The following is a 22,747-nucleotide window of genomic DNA, read 5'->3' as shown; positions in this document are numbered from 1 at the left end:
AAGTGGGACTGGGTGCTATTTGCACCCCCATTTTTACTAAGTACACCCCCCTGCTATTTTTTTTGGTGATTCTTTTTTCGTAAAGTTACGGAAACTTACGAATTTCGTAACGATACTTGTTTTCTTTCCGTAATGTTACGGAACCTTGCAGATTACATAACCATCCCCTTTTTGACTTACGGAATGTTACGGAACCTCACTTAATTATGCAACGATGCTTCCATTTGATTTCCGGTGTGTCACGGAAACTTACGGATTGTGCATCAATATTTTTTTTGATTTTCCGGCATGTCCTGGAATTTCACAAACTGCCTAATGATGGGTGTCAAGCACCTCACAAGGACCAAAGAAAGGTCGCATGTCATCAAGCAAAGGTCCCTGGACGAAATTAGGGTATGACATGTTCAAAATGCACAAATTTAAATGTCTTGCTCATGTGGTTGCTCCTGTGCATGCTCATTAAGATCCAACACCTGAGCAGCTGGTGAATCCTGAGAGATAGGCTGCTCTAACTCAGATGTTGGTGCAGATGGTATGGCATCATCATGTATGGGTGCTGGGGATGGCTCTAGGATCTGGTCTGTGGAAGTCTCCTCCTCCTGAGCCATGTGTACACCTACATCAAAATAAAAGGGCTCAGGAGGGGTGAGCTCATCCTCCCCCTCAACTGTTGCTGCTGCTACTGCTGGCTCCTTTGGCTCAGGCTCCTGGGCTGCAGAGGCCCCATCCCCTCCAGAAGGAGAAGGCTGGGCTCCTGACCAGGCCATTTGTGCATCAAACTCATCCATGCTTATGATGGATGGCAAGCCCAAGCCCTGAAGGCTCTGCATGATAATGGACTGCCCCCTGTGCAAGCTCTAAAGCATGGAGTGCAGCATCTATGGTGTAAATGAAAAATCTAAAAGTCCTGCAGATAAAGGAGCTGGGAGTGGTATTTGTGCAGATGCTGGAGGAATAACTAGAGTAGTGGGGACCTCTGATCTCTTACCCCTGGCCTTCCTTGGCCCTCTAAATGTTACTATTGGATCATCAAGATTCCAACAGTTCTGCTTAATATATGCCAAGTTAATGGCAGGGCTCAAGTTCTCCAGGGATCTAGAATCTGACTGAACTCCTATGGCCTTGCATAGAGCTGTGATCAAGGCATGGAATCCAAGTATGAATGTATCATGTGCAATAAGAGATATTTGGTGGGAGATGGGGTACCCCAAATTCATATCCATCTTCATAATGATGCCATAAATTAACTTGGCTCTATCCAAGGTCACATTAGATGTGTGGGAGGTAGGTATCAAGTTAGAGAAGGAAAGAACACTCCATGTCTGAGCTAAGGTGGTCATGTTCTTCCTCAGTATCTTCAACGGCTGCCCGTCAACATTTATCTCGAATCCCCTCCCTGGGATACAAAGCTTAGCAGCCAACTCCTGAGGATCAGGCCTCAGGAGTGCAAACCTGGAATAAGTAGACAAATTCTCCCCCTCCTCCAAAATTGTTGGGGTCTTCAGAAATGTGTTCAGAGTATCTTCATCAAATTTCACTAAGTGACCTCTCACCCTCACCTGCTTAGGTGATTTATCCTCGGGGTCATAGAGGTTAGCATAAAATTCCTTCACAATAGTAATGTTTATGCTACTATTAGCAAAATCAATTAACTTCTCATCCCAATGTCTTCTCTTGAGTTCCTCCTTGAACTCGTCAAACTCGGTGTAATAAACTACCACATTCTTCTCTGGTAGTAGTTTCCTGGGCACCACAATATTTGTATATCACTCCCAAGCTTCTTGAGATATGAACCTAGATCTGTCATATCTGGCCTGGGTAGGTGTAGAAGGAGCCTTCCTTTTCTTAGATGCCATCTGTAAAATATAAGAAAAAACAAAAGAGATTAGCACAGGTTATTTTCACAAAGACATAAAAATAAAACTAAAATTTTGAGCCTAGCTGAAGACAACTGCTATGCTTAGTGCACTGATCTCGCGCTTAGCATGCGGCCTTGATATTGATGCTCTGCCAGATTCTTCTGTTGCGCTAAGCGCGCTGAAGCTGCGCTTAGTGGTAGATGCGCGCTTAGCCCACTGATGAGCTAAGCTTAATTGTCACTTTTAGCACTGATCAAGGCCGTACCCGAATCAAATAAACATTAAAATGTAGTACTAGGAAGTGATCCTAGGTCGTTTCCCAACGAGCAATGATAAACCAAATGTTCATAATATACTTGTAGTAATAGTAACAATTGGGGGGGATTGTTTGTTTTGTGAATTAAAGAACAAGCAAAACTGGAATATGAAATTAATAATATTAAAAACATGTTGTTTCCTCTAATTCAGAAGCCATTCTCTTATCCTAGGTTATGAGGCTTTCACCCCTGGAAGTTAACCATTTAATCCAACCCTAATTTAATTTACTAAGCAAAAATGAACTTAGGGCTGTCAATATGTGATTAAGCAACACATACACCAATTAACCCCTTGTTCATTAAGCACGAACGCAATTTAAGCACAGAGGCAATTAATCGAACACGAAGCATGCACAGATTAACAGAATGCATGTGGGTTAATTGGTGAAGGGAAAACCGATAGGAGAGCAACATTAAAAACAGAACCTCAAAGAGAGTTACGCTTCATCCTCAGAGGGAAACAACACTAGAAATTTAGCCTTCCATAAGTTCAACAAAAGCAGAAAACATAAATAAAACTAGAAGCAAAAACATAAACGAAGCTGAGGGCAGAAAACGTAATTGAAACTAAAGGTAGAAGAAGAAATAAAAACGAAATTGCAATTAGAAGCAGAAAATTGGAAAATGCCTTAACGTGAACAGTAATCCAAAGCTAAAAACGTAAAACCCTAAAACCCTATGCTCTGAATAATAGCATCTCCCCCTTACACAAATCCCAAGGCTGATACTTATAAGGGTCACTCAAAGTCACTGGGCCCTATTACATTATTCTGGCCCAAAACGAAATAAACACTGAACAACATAAAATAAAATTGCAATCTTCTAATTAAAAATTAACTAAGGTAAACATTGCTTTATTTGCCCTCTTTAAGTCCACAACCAAAATCCGGATTAAGTTCAATGCTTCATTAATTCCTGAAATTAGATTAAAAACATAAATTAGCTAAATGAGCCCAAATAATAAAACTGCCTAATAAATTTGACAATTAAGACTAATCAGTCATTAAAATGGTGAAAAAAGGGTTAAGAAAATGGGATAAAATAATGACACATCAAATCCCCCCATACTTAGCCTTTTGCACTCCTGGACAAAAATGAAAGAAAGAACAAAATCCAAAGATATCAAAGAGAGACAAACAAAAACATTTACATATTTCTCAATGAACATCAAGGAATGAAAGGAATGAGTAACATCTAACATGAAGAGATTCAAAGAGTCAAGACATTCGTGAAAATCATCCAAGCAACCCAATCATGGCAAAATAGTTAATCAGCTCAAGAATGAAAAGTGATAAAGCCTTACAAGATATACACTCTATCTCTCAAGTGTCTAGGCTACTATTTACCCTCAAAGCACCCATGAAAACCAACACCACATAAACCTGGCAAGATTCTAAAATTGACAATCAACCCATAAACACAAGCACATGAGGATCAAAAGGTCTTTTAAGGTTGTAATGGGGCCAAGGACAAGGTAGGGAAAAATATGGAATAAGTAGCGAAATCCCAAAGGAATAGAGGAGCAATGGGGAATAAGTGGAATTTAAGCATAAGTAGTAAACCCAAACCCTCTAATATCAACAAAATCAACCAAGGCTTCAACCCAAATCAAGTCCTCAAAACAAGACCTTATTTATTCAACTTCACTTCTTCTTTTTTTTTTCTTTTTCTTCTTTTTTTTCATTTTTTTAATAGTACGAATTAGCAGCAGTTGAATTTGAATTTTTGAAGATTAAAGCAAGAACTAGGCAATATATATATACATCAAGCATGGCCAAAATAAAACATTAAGCATGGCCAAAAATCATATCTTCCAATGACACATACCCCCCCCCCCTACACTTATTCCCCAAACAATTGCGAAGCTCCAAAATTCCTTAAGGGTAAGGTGATATCATGGTTTTTCACTTAAGGCTTGTAGTGAGCTTCAAAACAAGGAAAGGGAAACAAGGCTCAAAAGGGATATCAAAGGAATTAATTCAAGGTAAGTCCATTTGGCTAGAGGCTTATAAGAACAAAATTGCCTAAATCATTTCCAAATATGCATGTGAATTAGGAAGCATCAACAAGAATCAAGCCAAGGCTATTGTGCAAGCAATCAATGGGGCAAAACACACCAAATGAATATGATGATGGATGGCTCAAATTCTCACAAAGGTAAACTTATCACTTTCAAATTGAGCTTTCAAAACTATCATGACATGTAGAGGAAAAACAAGGATTTCAATCACAAAATGTCAAGAGACTTTTATTTTCAAAACAATTACCCATTACTTGAACATATCCTATAATTCAAAGAAAAATATGCAAAGTTGTACATGCAAACAGAATTGACCTAAAATATTTAACTAGAAACCCAACAAAACTAACAAAATTAACAAATTTAACACAACTAACAAAATTAACAAAACCAACAAAACTAGCAAAACCAAGGAACACCTCTCCCCCATACTTAAACAACACATTGTCCTCAATGTAGCACAATTAAAAGATTAAAAGCAATTAAACCATCAAATAGAATTGGACAAGTGTAATAAAAGCAAAGAAGGAGATAGGAAAAGAAGAACTCCCTAAGTCATGGTGGAGGAAGAGTAGGGTGGAGTAAGGAAGTCTCTTCCACTACTACGTCCACTAAAGAAGGGTTTGTGAGAAATGGCTTAAGTCGGTGTCCATTGACCTTGAAGCTCTTGTTTGTGGAGTTGCTTTTGATCTCAACTGTACCATAAGGAAAAACATTAGTAACAACAAAAGGACCAATCCACTTAGACCTCAACTTACCACTCATGAGTCCAAGTCTAGAATTATACAATAACACTTTTTGCCCAACCATGAAGTCCTTCTTAATTATCATGCTATCATGGAACTTCTTGGTCTTTTCTTTGTAGAACTTGGCATTCTCATACACTTCTAGGCAGATTTCATCTAACTCAATCAGTTGCAACTTTCTTTCCTCACCAGCTTGATCCAATGAGAAGTTGCAGGTCTTCACTGCCCAATATGCTTTGTGCCCAATCTCCACTGGAAGATGACATGTCTTTCCAAAGACAACCCGATTCCTATGGGTGCTTTGTAGGCAGTCTGATGTGCCCAAAGAGCATCATCAAGCCTGGTACTCCAATCTTTCCTGCTTGGCTGCACAATCTTCTCTAAAATTATCTTGATCTCCCTGTTAGAAATTTATGTCTGTCCATTGGTTTGGGGGTGGTATGGTGTGGATACCCTATGTACAACCCCGTACTTTTTAAGCACGGCATGCATTGATTTGTTGCAAAAATGGGTTCCTTTATCACTAACGATTGCTTTAGGTACTTCAAACCTGCAAAACAGATTAGATTTGACAAAATCTGCAACAACCTTAGCATCATTAGTTCTAGTGGGCTTGGTTCCACCCATTTTGAAACATAATCAACTACAAGGAGAATGTAAACATAACCAAAAGAGACAAGAAAAAGGCCCATGAAATCTATGCCCCAGACATCAAACACCTCACATAATAGCATAGGTTGCTGAGGCATTTGTTGTCGCCATGTAAGTGCACTTCCTGCTTAATGACACTGCTCACAAGTGCTACAAATCTTCCACGCATCTTTAAAGATGGTAGGCCAATAAAAGCCACAGTCAAGCACTTTGCGAGCTGTCCTTTGAACACCCAGATGACCTTCCAGTGCGGAGGAATGACAGAACTGCAGGACTGAGTCAGTCTCATGATCTGGAATGCATCGTCTAATGACCTGATCACTGCACAATTTCCACAAGTAAGGGTCATCCCAAATAAAAGGGGTATCTTTAGGCTTTTCATCTCTGGTAATCGATTACACAGCCTTGGTAATCGATTACCAGAGGCCAAACTCGAATTACACAGCTTCAAAACATAAAAACCTGAAAAAGGCACTGTGTAATCGATTACACATACCTGATAATCGATTACCAGTGACCCATTCCCCTGTGTAATCGATTACATAGACTGGTAATCGATTACCAGAGGCCTCCACAATCTTCCAGTTCCCTCTTTAAGCCTGGTAATCGATTACACCCCTTGGTAATCGATTACCAGAAGCTCTCCTAGTTTCCTGACCTCGTTTTCAAGCCTGGTAATCGATTACACCCCTTGGTAATCGATTACCAAAGACCATCTTAGCCTCCTGTCTTCATTTTTAAGCCTTGTAATCAATTACCAGAGGCCATAACCCATATATCACACAAGATTCACAGCTGGCTAGCCACCACACAAGCCTCCTTGCTTTGTGGTCTTTGTTCCTTTTATCTGTTGACTGCCAGGAGCTCGCCTGCTTAGGTGTAACAGCCGTAACTTTAATAAGTAAATAAGAAAATAATAAATTAATAAATTAATACATAAATAAATAAGAAAAAATAAAATAAAAATTATTAGGTCATAAATTCCCACTATATAAGCCAAATGTTAACCTAGAGCAGCTTTTTGGAAAACACATTCTGTTCCTTTCTTCTTTTCTGACGCACAAGAACCCTAACAGAGCAATCAGAGGAGGAGCTCTAGAGAGCACCAGAGACGCCACCATTGCTAACAGAGAACATTTAAGCGACTACCTTGAGGTAAGGGATGAGTTACTCACGCTTGGGGATTAGAATGAACATGTGTAGGGATCCCTAGAGGATCAACTTTTGGGTTATTTTGGGGTGTTTATGAATTTAATTATGTTTTCATGTTTAATCGCGGATTGAGTGTGTTTGATGAACCAATTGGTGTTCTGTTGCGAGTTTGTTGTAGAATTGATGTGTTCTGTTGCGAGTTTGTTGTAGGATTGATGTGTTTCTGTGTTAGGTGTGTACCTTAGGAATTAGAATTATTTATAATTAGCATAAAAATTGTGTGGTGGTGATTTTGTTTATACCAGATATGTTGGCCTTTCAATCTTGTTCCTGTGCTAATGTATATTGTGTCCGGATAATTATTTTTACACCGCAGTGTATACATGTACATATATATTGATACTGTTTTTTTTTTACAAACTGTATATTTTATTTCACGTGGGTGATTTCTTGTCATGAAATTCATAGGTGTAAGGATTGTTGGATAATTGAATTGGCTAAAATCATTTAAAGAAATTAACTAAAGTTGTATTCACATTGTAATTAGGCATTTTCTTGATGTTGGCAACTTAGTTGAAATATATTTAAAATATAGGTATACATGTTGTTCATAGAAATCAATATGAGTATATATTTTATTGTTATATATAATTTGTATTTACTTAATAATATATTTGATATTATTGTGATTACTTTATATTAATATATATTTAATACTTTTTATATGTTATATATAATATGTACGTTTACGTTTACGTTAATATATATTTTGTTATATATATTGAATATAATATACTTATATATATATATATATATATATATATATATATATATATATATATATATATTTTACTTGTATTTTATAGTTACTTGTTTATAAGCCTTGAAGTTAAATATTGTATGTTATTATTATTATGATACATTGTTATCTAATTGTTGAGTATATTTTGTAATTAGTTAGAGTGTGAAATGTTAAACTGTAGACATGAAACATGGTTGTGAATGAGTGTGTGATTGATATTTGTAGTGATATTACTTGTCATGTGAGTTATGAGTTATACAGTAACCCGACCAGTGTGTACCTTGAGAGAACTTTTATGCGCAGTGTTAAAGAAAATTGTAGGATTCCTAGTTAGGATCCTGAAGGGTTAAACTATAGCGCAATTTGTTAAATATGTTTGAAATATAAGAGTAAGGTCGTGAGTATTATATAACTCATAAACAGTGTCTGCGTGCAAATAATAAAAAATATTTTAGGGGTTGGACCTGAATCAGGAAGGTGAGGCCCAAACGGATTCTTCGGAGTCTAGGCCTTGGGGGTAAAGATACTCGGTTTGAGTGCTCCTTTAAGCCCATGTTGATCCCATGTGGTTGGGGCATTCTCGCAAAACAGAGTAACCCTGACTGGTCACCTTATGATGTTACTTAGTGAGAGTGACCGAGTATACCCATTGTGTGGTGTGCTTTGTCATGTACTCCTAAGCGCCCTAGTGTTGTTTTTCACTGACATGGTACCACATTGCATATAGTCTTGAGTCTTAGTATAATTGTTGCATAACGCTTGTGTTTGAATTTCATTGAGTTAACAATTGTGGTTGATGTTATTTTATGGAGTGTGTAAACTTGAATGGGTGTGAATAATGTGTGCGATTTTGTGCAGTAATGTTATTTATATAAATTCAGCTTTAAGTATTATATGTTTCACATGCTCTAATGTTTTATTATATACGAATGTGATAACTCACTCCCGGTGTGTGTTTGTGTTTGGGCTAATTGCCACTTTGTTTCAGGTGAGCCTTCATATGATGAGTCACATGCTAGAGATGGAGAGACTTAGTCTGTGATAGGGATTATGATTTACTGAATGATATAATTGTGTTATACTTTTCTACTTTAGTTTCTTTTTATTATTTATTTAGAGTGGACGGCCTTGTTTTGAGCCGGGATAATCTTATCTTTTATTAAAAAAAAAAATTCTATTATGTTTTCACTAAGTGGATGTGAACCTTTATCCTTTTGAATTGATTAAATTAAATGTGTTTAAAAAGAAAAATTATTAATTAATTTTGCATGTTTTTTTTTCTTCTTTTATTATTATGTGTTTATAATCTTTTAATTAAATTTTGTATGATTTATTTAATTAGTTAGTTATAATTGTAAGGGTAGAGGGTGTCACATTTAGTGGTATCAGAGCAGGTCGAACCTTTCAGCCATGTGTGTTATGAGCTTTCTGTGTTTCCTTGTGTACTCTGATGTGTTATGTTTGTTTTGTTTGATTAGAGGTGTACTCTATTGTGTTGGTATATTTTTATTTTATTTTATTTTCTTCAAAGTTTTGTTTCTTGCGTGACATAGGAAGTAATGGCTGTGAGAAATGAGCAAGAACGACTTCTTACCGAGGCCTTGAACAACTTGGCGCAAGTTATGGCCAATCAGGGAGGCGGTGGAGGAGCAACTATGTACCATGGGTTAGATTGCTTTCAGAGGAACAACCCACCTACTTTCAAAGGGGGTTATGATCCTGAGGGTGCTGAGGCTTGGCTGAGGGAGATTGAGAAGATCTTCCGGGTGATGGAGTGTCAGGACCATCAGAAGGTGTTGTTTGCTACTCACATGCTAGCAGATGAGGCAGAGTACTGGTGGGAGAACACTCGCCCACGTTTAGAGGGAGCAGGTGGTGTTGTTGTCCAATGGGAGACTTTCAGACAAACTTTTCTGGAGAAGTATTTTCCGGAAGATGTGAAGAATAGGAAGGAGATGGAGTTTCTCGAGCTGAAACAGGAAAGTATGACGGTGGCAGAGTATGCGGCGAGGTTTGAGAACCTTGTAAGGTATTTTCCTCATTATTAGGGGGAAGCTGGGGAGAGGTCCAAATGCATGAAATTTGTCAATGGCCTTCGACCAGAAGTAAAAATGATGGTAAATTATCACGGTATTCATAACTTTGCACAGTTGATCAACATGTGTAGAATCTTTGATGAAGATCAGCGGGAGAAGACTGCTTTTTACAGGAATGCCAATGCTAGTCATGGGAAAGATAAGAAGCTTGTGACTCACAATCGTGCTAAGCCATATTCTGCCCCTCCCGGGAAATATGGAAACCATTCTGGAGGACAGAGGACCAGTGGAGGACTTCAACCAGTTGGTGGGAGTTCTCAGCCAATTAACAGGGTGTCTTAGTCTACGGGTAGAGGTAGTGGTGGTAGTGGTGCTCCTGCTATTGTTACTACACCACTCAGGTGTGGGAAGTGTGGTCGGCTTGGGCATATTGCACGTGAGTGCACAGATAGAGAGGTGACTTGTTTTAACTGCCAAGGTAAGGGCCACCTCAGTACCAGTTGCACATATCCGAGGAGGGAGAAGAGGAGTGGAAGTCTGAATAATCAGAGTGGACGACCAAGGACCACAGGGAGAGTGTTTGCTCTTAGTGGTGCTGATGCCGCACAGTCTGATGAACTCATCCAAGGTATGTGTTTCATAAGTCAAGTTCCCTTGGTTGTATTGTATGATTCAGGTGCGACCCATTCATTTATTTCTCGTGTCTGTGTTGAAAAACTTGCCTTGCCTGTGTCTTCCTTGAAATTTGACTTGATTGTGAATACACCTACTAGTGGGTCTGTTTTAACTTCTGATGTGTGCTTGCAATGTCCTGTCTTAATTTCTGATAGACAGTTTCAAATTGATTTAGTTGTCTTACCTTTGAGTCAGATTGATGTTATTCTTGGTATGGACTGGTTATCTTCCAATCATGTCTTATTAAATTGTTTTCAAAAATCTGTTGTCTTTCCTGAGTCTGGTGTGAGTGAAGGTGATATGTTTTTGTCTGCTAACCAAGTTGAGGCATCTTTAAGGGAGGATGCACAGGTATACATGATCTTATCTAGTATGAGTGTTGAGACCAAAACCCCTGTGAGTGATATACCATTGGTGAGAAAGTTTCCAGAGGTGTTTGAGGAGGTGTCAGGATTACCACCTGAGAGAGAGGTCGAGTTCTCGATAGACCTAGTGCCCGGTACTGGACCCATATCCATAGCACCTTATAGGATGTCCCCTGTGGAGTTGGGTGAGCTTAAGAAACAGTTAGAGGAACTTTTAGAGAAACAATTTGTGAGGCCTAGTGTGTCACCCTGGGGACCACCGGTGTTGTTAGTTAAGAAGAAGGATGGGACCATGAGGCTATGTGTAGATTATCGTCAGTTGAATAAGGTAACCATTAAGAATAGGTACCCTTTGCCTAGGATAGATGACTTGATGGACCAATTAGTAGGGGCTTGTGTGTTCAGTAAGATAGATCTTAGGTCAGGTTACCACCAGATTAGAGTGAAGCCTGAAGATGTTCCGAAGACTGCCTTTAGGACCCGTTACGGTCATTATGAGTACTTGGTTACGCCTTTTGGTGTGACCAACGCCCCTGGTGTGTTCATGGATTATATGAATAGGATCTTTCACCCCTACCTAGATAGTTTTGTAGTGGTCTTCATAGATGATATCTTAGTGTATTCTAAGACGAGAGAGGAACATGAGGAGCATTTGAGAGTTGTGTTGCAAACCCTTAAAGACAATAGACTGTATGCTAAGTTGTCCAACTGTGATTTTTGGCTAGAGGAGGTGAGCTTCTTAGGGCATGTTATATCTAAGGGAGAGATAGCGGTAGATCCTTCCAAGGTAGAGGCAGTGATGAGTTGGGAGAGTCCTAAGTCAGTGTTTGAGATTAGGAGCTTTCTTGGCTTAGCAGGATACTACCATAGATTCATAGAGGGTTTTTCTAAGCTAGCCTTACCTTTGACTAAGCTTACTCGTAAAGGTCAAGTTTTTGTGTGGGATGCCCAATGTGAGAGTAGTTTCCGTACCCTTAAGGAAAGGTTGACCACTGCACCAGTCTTAGTGTTACCTAATCCGAGTGAATCTTTTGTGGTGTATTGTGATGCGTCCAAGATGGGTTTGGGTGGAGTGCTTATGCAACGGGGACAGGTAATGGCCTATGCTTCTCGACAGCTTAAGATACATGAAAGGAATTATCCCACACATGATCTTGAGTTAGCAGCCGTAGTTTTTGCTCTTAAGCTTTGGAGGCATTACCTTTATGGATCTAAATTTGAGGTGTTTAGTGACCATAAGAGCCTTAGATATTTGTTTGATCAAAAAGAGCTTAACATGAGGCAGAGGAGATGGTTAGAGTTCTTTAAGGATTACGATTTTGAGCTTAGCTATCATCTAGGTAAAGCCAATGTAGTAGCTGATGCCTTAAGTAGAAAATCCCTTCAAATGTCTGCTTTCATGGTTAGAGAGTTAAACCTCTTAGAGCAGTTTAGAGACATGAGTTTGGCATGTGAGATCACCTCTAGAAGCATTAAGTTGGGTATGTTGAGAGTCACCAGCGAACTCTTGAGCGAGATCCGTGAAGGTCAGAAGTTTGACCCATTCTTGTCAGCCCAGTAAGAGTCCATAGTCGCAGGGAGAGAGAGTAGTTTTAGAGTGGGAACTGATGGAGTCTTGAGGTTTCAAGATAGGGTGTGTGTTCCTAGTGTACCCAAGCTTAGAAGAACGATTTTGGAAGAGGGCCATAGAAGTAGTCTGAGTATCCACCCGGGAGCGACTAAGATGTACCAGGACCTTAGGCAGATGTTTTGGTGGCCGGGTCTGAAGAAAGAAGTTAATGAGTTTGTCCTTGCATGCCTAGTGTGTCAAAAAGCTAAGATAGAACACCAGAAGCCTTCAGGGAAGTTGCAACCTTTAGAGATTGTCGCAACCTACCCTTCGGCGGGAGGGCGACGCGTGACTCGCGGGATGCGTGTTCCACGAAAGGAATACGCGCGGAGTCGCCACCAACGTTTATTTGAGGAAAACGTCGGAAAAACCGGAAAAGACGCGATCTACGAACTTTTAAGTGAAAGGTTCGGGAGTTGTATTAACGCGCGGGGAAGGTATTAGCACCCCACACGTCCGTCCCAAGGGACGGCAGCCTTTAATCGAATGTGCAAACATGACTTTGATTTTTATATTCCCTTTTTATGTCTCTATATCCTTTATACCCTTTTTATATTTTTCTCTTTTTGTGGTCGACAAGGGTGTTTCCCTTTGCTCCTACGTATTCCTCAATTTTGCGATGAGGAAATCAGACCTACATAGTTCTTTCGGAACAAAGTGTTTGGTTAAGTTGTTTTTGTCTTTTTTTGCAAAATTTGTTGTTATTGAACAAAAGGTCATTTAAGGTGTTGAACCATTAAACGGTCTTTTGATTTTGAAAGGGGAGAAACGTTAAGGCATTGGACCATTAACGATCTCTTGTTTTTGAAAGGAGAGAAACGTTAAGGCATTGGACCATTAACGATCTCTTGTTTTTGAAAGGAGAGAAACGTTAAGGCATTGGACCATTAACGATCTCTTGGGGTGGTCGACAAAAGCGGGGCTTTTGCTCCTACGTATCCTCCATGAGGAACTCAGACCTACGTAGTTCTTTCTTATCAAGCGATTCTTTTTTACTTAAGTGGTGATCATTTTAAGGCGTTGGACCTTAAAAATGATCCATTTTACTTAGTGAGAAATTGAAATGACAAACTTCAAAAGCCTATTTTTGTGGACGAGCTTGACTAGGCGAGTTGATTTTAGCCTTAGTTTCACTTTAGTTATTAATCAATTCGATTAAGAATGAGAAATCCCAAAGAGAAAAAACGTCCGATTGATTTTTCGCTTTATTTTACTAAAAGATGTTTTTTTTTATTATTATATTATTTTTTACCTCTTTTTGATTTCCAACGTGGTTACGGCACGACCGAACGGTCGGAATTCATTTTAACCGAAGTTAACGGATAATACAATTCAAACGTTCGGTGGAAATTGATTTTATTTTTAAGTTAAGCGAGAAATGACTTAAGTAAAATGGCTTAAGCACGTCAAAAGGGGGTATAAAAAGTAAACAAAACGAGAATAAAAATGCACGAAACACAATGTGGACCACTACGGGTACATAGAATGAATCGAAAAGCTTGGTTCGAGGTACTTACCCGTTGAAGATCGAAGAACGATGAAGAACGAATGAAGAACGTCGAAGAACGGTTGAAACCTTTGCGAAATTCCTCACGGAAAACGTTACGGAAACGTTTTGGAAGCGCCTCGGCTTAGATTTTCTTCACGGAAACAATTTTTCCAAGCAAATTCGAAAGAGAGAGAAGTGCCAAAGGGGCTGAACCCTTTTCTTCTTCACTTCCTCCCCTATTTATAACAAAATAGGGGAGGTGGTTGCCGCCCAGCTCGCCCAGGCGAGCCAGGTTGCTTCCTCCAGAAGCAACAGCCTTCTGGAGGAATATTCTGGAGGGCCCAAGTGGGCCTGGGTGCTATTTGCACCCTCATTTTTACTAAGTACACCCCCCTCTGCTGTTTTTTGGTGATTCTTTTTTCGTAAAGTTACGGAAACTTACGAATTTCGTAACGATACTTGTTTTCTTTCCGTAATGTTACGGAACCTTGCGGATTACATAATCATCCCCTTTTTGACTTACGGAATGTTACGGAACCTCACTTAATTATGCAACGATGCTTCCATTTGATTTCCGGTGTGTCACGGAAACTTACGGATTGTGCATCAATATATTTTTGGTTTTTCGGCATGTCCTGGAATTTCACAAATTGCCTAATGATGGATGCCAAGCACCTCACAAGGACCAAAGAAAGGTCGCATGTCATCAAGCAAAGGTCCCCGGACGAAATTAGGGTATGACAGTTGCCCCTCTTTACTTGTCTTTTATTGGAGATAAAAGGAAAGTAAAGATAAGACACTAATTTCGTTCCTCTCGATTTGACGAGAGTCGCGGGTGACCATAAAATCTCCATATGCAAATGACTTGTTGTTCCCAGAATTTTCACAAACTGCCTAATGATGGGTGCCAAGCACCTCACAAGGACCAAAGAATGGTCGCATGTCATCAAGCAAAGGTCCCCGGACGAAAATTAGGGTATGACACTAATTTCACTCCTCTCGGTTGACGAGAGTCGCGGGTGACCATGACTTGTCGTTCCTAGAATTTCACAAACTGCCTAATGATGGATGCCAAGCACCTCACAAGGACCAAAGAATGGTCGCATGTCATCAAGCAAAGGTCCCCGGACGAAAATTAGGGTATGACACTAATTTCGCTCCTCTCGGTTGACGAGAGTCGCGGGCGACCATGAAATTTCCACATGTAAATGACTTGTTGTTCCCGGAGGAACAAAAGGTGCAGAAGACTATGTCAGCCTCTGCATGCTATCAAGCGTTCTGTCTTACAGATAGCAAAAGAATGTTTATACGGATAACCACTTGGGTATTTCCGCGTATCATCGGGCCCGCCGCCTCTGGATGACAAAAGGGTGCGGATAACCGTAAGGTATCTCCGCGTATCATCGGGCCCGCCGCCTCTGGATGATACAAGGGTGCAGAATGACCAAACTTGGTCTCTGCTTGTCATCGGGCCCGCCGCCTCTGGATGACAAAAGGGTGCGGATAACCGTAAGGTATCTCCGCGTATCATCGGGCCCGCCGCCTCTGGATGATACAAGGGTGCAGAATGACCAAACTTGGTCTCTGCTTGTCATCGGGCCCGCCGCCTCTGGATGACAAAAGGGTGCGGATAACCGTAAGGTATCTCCGCGTATCATCGGGCCCGCCGCCTCTGGATGATACAAGGGTGCAGAATGACCAAACTTGGTCTCTGCTTGTCATCGGGCCCGCCGCCTCTGGATGACAAAAAGGGTGCGGATAACCGTAAGGTATCTCCGCGTATCATCGGGCCCGCCGCCTCTGGATGATACAAGGGTGCAGAATGACCAAACTTGGTCTCTGCTTGCCATCGGGCCCGCCGCCTCTGGATGACAAAAGGGTGCGGATAACCGTAAGGTATCTCCGCGTATCATCGGGCCCGCCGCCTCTGGATGATACAAGGGTGCAGAATGACCAAACTTGGTCTCTGCTTGTCATCGGGCCCGCCGCCTCTGGATGACAAAAGGGTGCGGATAACCGTAAGGTATCTCCGCGTATCATCGGGCCCGCCGCCTCTGGATGATACAAGGGTGCAGAATGACCAAACTTGGTCTCTGCTTGCCATCGGGCCCGCCGCCTCTGGATGACAAAAGGGTGCGGATAACCGTAAGGTATCTCCGCGTATCATCGGGCCCGCCGCCTCTGGATGATACAAGGGTGCAGAATGACCAAACTTGGTCTCTGCTTGCCATCGAGCCCGCCGCCTCTGGATGACACAAGGGTGCAGAATGACCAAACTTGGTCTCTGCCTGCCATCGGGCCCGCCGCCTCTGGATGACACAAGGGTGCAGAATGACCAAACTTGGTCTCTGCTTGTCATCGGGCCCGCCGCCTTTGGATGACAAAAGGGTGCGGATAACCGTAAGGTATCTCCGCGTATCATCGGGCCCGCCGCCTCTGGATGATACAAGGGTGCAGAATGACCAAACCTTGTCTCTGCTTGTCATCGGGCCCGCCGCCTCTGGATGACAAAAGGGTGCGGATAACCGTAAGGTATCTCCGCGTATCATCGGGCCCGCCGCCTCTGGATGATACAAGGGTGCACGTCACATGACCTCATGGTCAGTATGACAAAGATTATGGGGCGGCCGACAAAAGCAAGGCTCTTGCTCCTACGTATCCTCCAATGAGGAACTCAGACCTACGTAGTTCTGGATAACTTGTGAGACTGGAAAAAGTCTCGGTGTTTTCTCCACTAAAATGCAAACATGCTTTAGCAAAGAGACAAATATTCCAACTGATTTAGAGCAGCATATGCTTTTTTGAGTGAAAAACAATGCGTCTACCGGGGAAGGAGAGTCTGCTGATGAAATCTCCCATAACCATAAATGAGATTTTGGATGTTAGCATTTCGTTTCTAAATGACCATTTAGAGGAAACACTGGGTTCGACAAAAATAGAAGAAATCCACTCAAAGTGTATCAATCTCGCACAGGTAAGTGTTTCATCCTAATTCCGAACCATAGATATGTCATGACTTGACTTTGCAAATTATTTCCTATCGAATCAAAAATTACATGTGTGATCATGGATCAAATAGGACTTCCCTTGGGAATGGGTTCTTTTGGTGGTTTCTTCTTTCGGCTTTTGTGTGTTTTTGGCTTTTGATTTTTCTGGCTTTTTCTTTTTCTGTTTTTATTTTGTTTAGTGCGGGGCGAGGAAAAAAAAGTCGCTAGCGCACGGGATTTTGGTTGGTAATCAAAGGGAGAAGACTATTTTAGGTCGTGGTTCCCTTTCCTTCTTTTTTCGTTCATTTGGTGACAATTCTGTATTGTTCAGATATTGTCCGGTCCAAAGACCTCTCTGCACATTTCTTCTGTTTTTCCTTCGATCCCCGATCAGGAGCTTTCTTTCCTTCTTCTTCTTCCTCTTTTTTTTTACTTTCTCCCATTCTTTGATTGGGAATTTCCTTTCTTTTCTTTTTGCTTTCTCCCACTCTTTGATTGGGGAATTTTCCTTCTTTTCTTTTTTGCTTTCTCTTTGATTGGAAATCTTCCTTCTTTCCCTTTCTTTGATTGGAAATTTCCTTCTATTCTTTCCGCTTCCGAGGGTAAGGATTAACATTCTCACCCTAGGTCAAGGTTTATGGTGAGTCAGGATTTTGGCTCAAGGTTTGTAGAATGGCTAGACATGATACATGTCGGGGTTTGGTTTGGTTCAAGGATAAAAGGGATGCCCCACATTATTTCCATGACACAAATGCAAAAAATGATGATTTGGAAACTTTTATACAAAACTGGTCATGCATGCACCTATGTGGACACTCAAGTGTCAAACTTTTATGGTCATGTGATGCTAGGGCTCAGGATTCATTTCCTCTATTTTAGTCAACCCAATGTTTCCAAAATATGTTCTTTTATCAATTTGTGCATTCCTCCAAGTCATTTTGGGCGTCCGGGGAAATTTTCACAGCATTCACCCTTCAGGTGTAGACACGTTTTTTCTTCAAAGATCGGTTATGATCAATGAATGAATTTTTTTCAAAGAAAAGTTGGAAATCGTCTCTTTTCAAAAGCATGTCGGTTTTTAGCTAGACAACTTATTTTCTCTTTTTCCACCTTTTTCCTTACTTGCTTTCTTCTTTTCCTTTTTGTTCTCTTTTCCATTTCATTCATTTCATTTTTTCTTTTCTATTTTTATTTTTATCATGATTTTTTTTGTTTATTTTACACATATATTTTTTGGACGATGTTCCTAAACGAAGAACTCTACACGGTTCCAGAATTTCAAACATCATCAATAGTAATGATATATAAACACTAACGCAACAATCTAAACAAAAATGTATGCGCTGTACAAATGACAATCGAAACAACAAAAACAAACATTAGTCTCTCAAGTCAAAACAATAACATAGAATAAAAATGACAAAAGAAATATGAAAGAAAACATGAATCTGGGGATCTCCCAGTCACGTATCTCCACTCCCTCCCAAGAAGTCAAGCAAATCGGCCATCTCCTCATCCTCGTGGGCCTCTTCTCCGTCGCCGGGAGCTTCTGGGGGTGCCTCTCCTGCTTGGGCCTCGGGCCAATCTCCGGGCCATGCAACCTCTACCCTGAACTGGTCTGGAGTAGGGCATGAAAAAGAAGCGAAGCCCTGGCTCTGCATGCTAAGGCTCATCTGGTACAGACAATCATGGGTCCGTACATGTGCTCGGTGGTTGGCCGCCTACTGGCGAACCAAATGCCGTAAATACTGCTCCATGTCAAATGCCCCAGCCTGGCCAGCCTGATGAGGTGGTGGTGGCGCGCCTGCGGCCTGTGGAGCATCACCCTGAGCCTATCTCTGGGTACAGTACTTCTCAATAAAAGCCCGGGTGATGGGCGGCCGAATCACCTTGGTAGGTGCAACGGGGATCCCGAACGACTGGCAGAGTCCTGTGATCAGTGCGGGGAATCCCAGGGCCCTGTTGGACTTATCTGGGTCCAAAGGGTGCCTAGTGGGCGCCATACCTGCAAAAATATAGATGGCATCAGCGATCAACTGAGCCACATGGATGCTCATCCGTGTCAGGATGGCGTACACCAGCTGACACTTCGGCATGGGAAGGTCGGAATTATGATCGGTGGGCAGGATGTTGCTAAGGAGCAACGTCATCCATATCTGGGTCAGGGTGGTCATGTTGGTGCGCATGATTCGCACCCGCCTCCCTGCAGCAGTCCGGGCAAAATCCTGCCCCGGTATACATAGCAGCTGGGCGATGGCCTCCTCATCGAACCCATCAGACCGGTTCCTCCTCTGGCCATACTCACATTCCTGGCCCTCTTCCAACACCAACGGATATCCTAGGAGTTGGCCGATAGCGTCGGCATCAAACGGGATCCACTGACCCCTTACCTAGGATCTCATGTCACGCACGCCCTCCTCTGTTGGCCAAGCATTGGCATAAAACTCAAGGACTATTTCTGGATCAAACTTGGCCATGGGAGTAACCAGTGATGCCCACCGCCGGCGCCCTATTTCCTCCTGGAAATCAGTATACTCGTCGTCCCTGAGCTGGACGCGTCGCTCCCGGAGAAACGACCATCCCTTGATGGCCTCGAAGCGCTGCTGGTGTACAGCGCTCCTAAAGCGGTGACTGTCATACTCCGGAGCAGAACTAGTTCCTTCGGCTGCCTTGTCCTTCCTGGACCTCTTTGAGGCAAGCTTCCTCGGGGCCATTTCCTGCGAAGGCAAAAATTTGGAAAGTTAGTTTTACCAGTGGGACACTACTCTTAAAACAAAAATGGCGTACAACCTCCTCCCATAAATACAAACATCAATGTAAATTTAGAGCAAGCTTATGCGCATATTTCCTTACGAACGTTCACTTGCACAAGACATCCTATCAACTAAGAAAAATGCACCCATATACAATCAAGGTAGCTTCATTACCTAGATTATTTACATGTACTTCCAAGGTGTATTTGTTATTTACATCACACACGCCTCCTTGGCTGAATTTATATACATGCATACTCAAAGCATTTTGGGGTACCAAAAACTGCACATGCGCTCATCTTGGTATTTCTAATACCCATACATATACAAACTTCACGATGAATCTTGACTACCTACACAATAAGGTGCTACATTTCATGCTCTTTTTTTTTTTTTTTCAAGTTTTTGCTACCTAAAGCCACATGCAAATTCAAGCATATTTTCCTTTGCTGACTAAAATTGTATTCAAATTAGAAGGTATATATTTTTTTGTAATATGTTTTCTTCACATAACATGCAACATATTTATATATATTTTTTGTGAGACATTTTGACTACCAAAAATTATATATACATACATCCAAGTATTTTGCTATCATACCCAAAGTGTAAATTGCCAAAGGTATCTTGCTACCTATTCTAAACCTACACATTCATGACGAGAAAAATTCCTAAACATCTAGGCGTAGGGAAAATATTGTAGTGTGGCCCATAGCTGATTGCTGGCCAAAAAGGGTAACTTTACCCAATATGCACCTCCTCTTGTGTTCTTTTTGCATAAAATTTTAGTTCCTAGGCCTAGGATATATGTGGGGCAATTACTCTAGCCTTTTTCGGGAATGAATACATATTCCAAAAATAGAAAATGTGTACAAACCAAAATGCCCCATGGGTTGTTTCCTTACAAAAGTCACGCGCTAATGCCATTGAGGCATTTCACCGAACACTTGGTGGGTGCGCGTTTAGGCGTCAATAGCAAGAGAACGGGGACAATGTGGCATGTCCCATTGTTTCAAAATGCATTATAGGCCTAGGGCCATCCCATACCAACCCCTAATTCAACCTAATCAAGCAAGAAAACAAACCAAAATTGCCCCATATATTTGAGCACACTCCCACAATTTAGAGCACCAAAAGGAGATCAAAATACACCAATGAAAAGCTAGAAAGCTTAGGGATGGAACACTTACTTGGTGGTGATGAACAAAAGCGCAAAACGGAATCAAAAAATGCGAAAAAGGATGACCCTAGGGCTGCAAATTCGTCAATCCCGTGGGTATGGCTTTTGAAAGGGGGGAAAAGAAGTTTTTGAATGCAAAAACGCCCCCCCTTTCGTCATTCTTATAATTTGGTGCAGGGGTGGCTCGCCCAGGCGAGCCCAGCTCGCCCAGGCGAGCTAACCTGCACATTTTTTTTTTTTGAGGGGAACATTAACCATGTCCCCTCCCTTCTCATGGATTAGCATCTTGCCTAACTTGAACTTACTTAGGTTAGAATTAGGCGTTGATTACTTATTCTTACAAATAGTAAAAGAAAGCTGCAAAATACAAAGGATACGGGGCTGCCTTGCAGCGACATTCTCTGCTTGTTTCGCACAGAGAAGGGGCAACGATCGGTCGGTCGTGACCCCATCCCCACTTGCATCCGTCCTTAAGTACCTGCAAGTAATGAACAACCAGGTATGGCCAATCTTGACCGCGTCACTACCCTACCTTGATTGGTTTCTGCCGCTCAACGTTTTGTCTCTACCTCAAAAGGTAGCCCAAGGTGGTCCTGCCCCTGTTTTACCACAACAATATACATGCGTATGCGTATGCGTATGCGTATGCATGAATGTTTTCAAACGCAGCAAATTTAGGGAAAGTTGGTTCAGGTTCAATTCTAATTAAACGCTTGGGGGATCCCATGAACTGAGCGGAAGGGCTTAGGTGATCACAGATTAACGCAAGGTGTGAAACTAACGTGAGGACTAAAAGCCTCGAATCCACGTTCATTTCTTTGAAAGATTGTAACGAGAGATACAACAGACAGGAAATCCCTGGGGAAATCCAGAAAACGCATAAAGATAAAGAACATGCAGCGACATCCTTAATTGCCCCAGCTTCTAAGCATAATATTGTTTGACGACATCAGAGTTCACGGGTGAAGGTAGCTCTTCGCCATCCATGTTGGTAAGCACCAGGGCTCCTCCGGAAAAAACCCTCTTCACAACAAAAGGCCCTTCGTAGTTCGGGGCCCATTTCCCTCGATGGTCCTTGACAGCATGGGACATTTTCTTTAGCACAAGGTCTCCCTCATGAAACTTGCGTAAGCGTACTTTCTTGTCGAATGCACTCTTCATTCTTTGCTGGTATAAGCGCCCATGACTCATGGCCGTTAAGCGCTTACCCTCAATGAGGTTGAGCTGATCATAGCGTGTTTGAGCCCACTTTGATTCCTTTAATCCGGATTCTGCCAAGATCCTTAACGACGGGACTTCTACCTCAAACGGTAACACAGCCTCCATCCCATATACCAATGAGAACGGCGTTGCCCCAGTTGACGTTCGCACTGAAGTCCGGTAACCGTGTAACGCGAATGGGAGCATCTCGTGCCAATCCTTATATGACACGGTCATCTTTTGGATAATCTTTTTGATATTCTTATTGGCCGCTTCCACGGCTCCATTCATCTTTGGCCGGTAGGGCGTGGAATTGTGATGCTGGATTTTAAACTCCTCGCACATTTCCGCCATCATCTTATTATTCAGGTTGGTGCCGTTGTCCGTGATAATCTTCCTTGGCAAACCATATCGGCAGATGATCTCTTTCTTAATGAACCTGACCACCACATTCCTCGTGACATTGGTATATGAAGCCGCCTCGACCCACTTGGTGAAATAATCTATCGCTACGAGGATGAAGCGATGACCATTCGAGGCCTTGGGCTCAATGGCCCCGATGACATCTATTCCCCACATGGAGAAAGGCCAAGGGGCGGACATGACATTCAGAGGATGTGGTGGGGCATTGACATTATCTGCGAATGCTTGACATTTGTGGCACTTCCTCACATGGACACAACAATCACTTTCCATGGTAAGCCAGTAATAACCTGCTCTTAAGATCTTCCTGGCCATAGCATGCCCGTTGGCGTGCGTTCCAAACGAGCCCTCATGGACTTCCTCGATCATGTGATTTGCCTCCTTGGCATCCACACACCGCAGGAGTGTCATGTCGTGATTTCTCTTATACAGTATGCTTCCGCTCATGAAGAAACCGGCTGCCAACCTCCTCAATGTCCTTTT

At 41.8% G+C, this 22,747-nt stretch overlaps 2 protein-coding genes across 2 annotated transcripts in view; both read left to right on the top strand.

Annotated features, from left to right (window-relative positions):
- The first annotated feature begins 9,106 nt into the window (after positions 1-9,106).
- Positions 9,107-9,925, top strand: LOC114378946. Its single transcript, XM_028337525.1, has 2 exons — positions 9,107-9,576; positions 9,715-9,925. The coding sequence occupies exons 1-2, from the start codon at positions 9,107-9,109 to the stop codon at positions 9,923-9,925; spliced, it is 681 nt and encodes a 226-aa protein (XP_028193326.1).
- Positions 9,926-10,526: 601 nt separating this feature from the next.
- Positions 10,527-22,747, top strand: part of LOC114378945 — a 24,801-nt gene continuing 12,580 nt past the window's right edge. Inside the window, exons 1-2 of the mRNA XM_028337524.1 lie at positions 10,527-10,852; positions 11,072-11,963. Of these exons, the coding sequence (XP_028193325.1) occupies positions 10,559-10,852; positions 11,072-11,963 (1,186 nt within the window). The 5' untranslated portion in view covers positions 10,527-10,558. The remainder of the gene's footprint in view (positions 10,853-11,071; positions 11,964-22,747) is intronic.

The sequence above is a fragment of the Glycine soja genome, chromosome 12 (assembly GCF_004193775.1).
Source record: "Glycine soja cultivar W05 chromosome 12, ASM419377v2, whole genome shotgun sequence".
Taxonomy (NCBI): Eukaryota; Viridiplantae; Streptophyta; class Magnoliopsida; order Fabales; family Fabaceae; genus Glycine; species Glycine soja.
This window is presented reverse-complemented; position numbering and strand designations above follow the sequence as displayed.

Coding starts and splice junctions, on each gene's coding strand:
- LOC114378946 (XM_028337525.1), top strand. CDS start 9,107: ATGGCTGTGAGAAATGAGCAAGAACGACTTCTTACCGAGGCCTTGAAC. Junction 9,577..9,714: donor AGGTTTGAGAACCTTGTAAG/GTATTTTCCTCA, acceptor CAACATGTGTAG/AATCTTTGATGAAGATCAGC.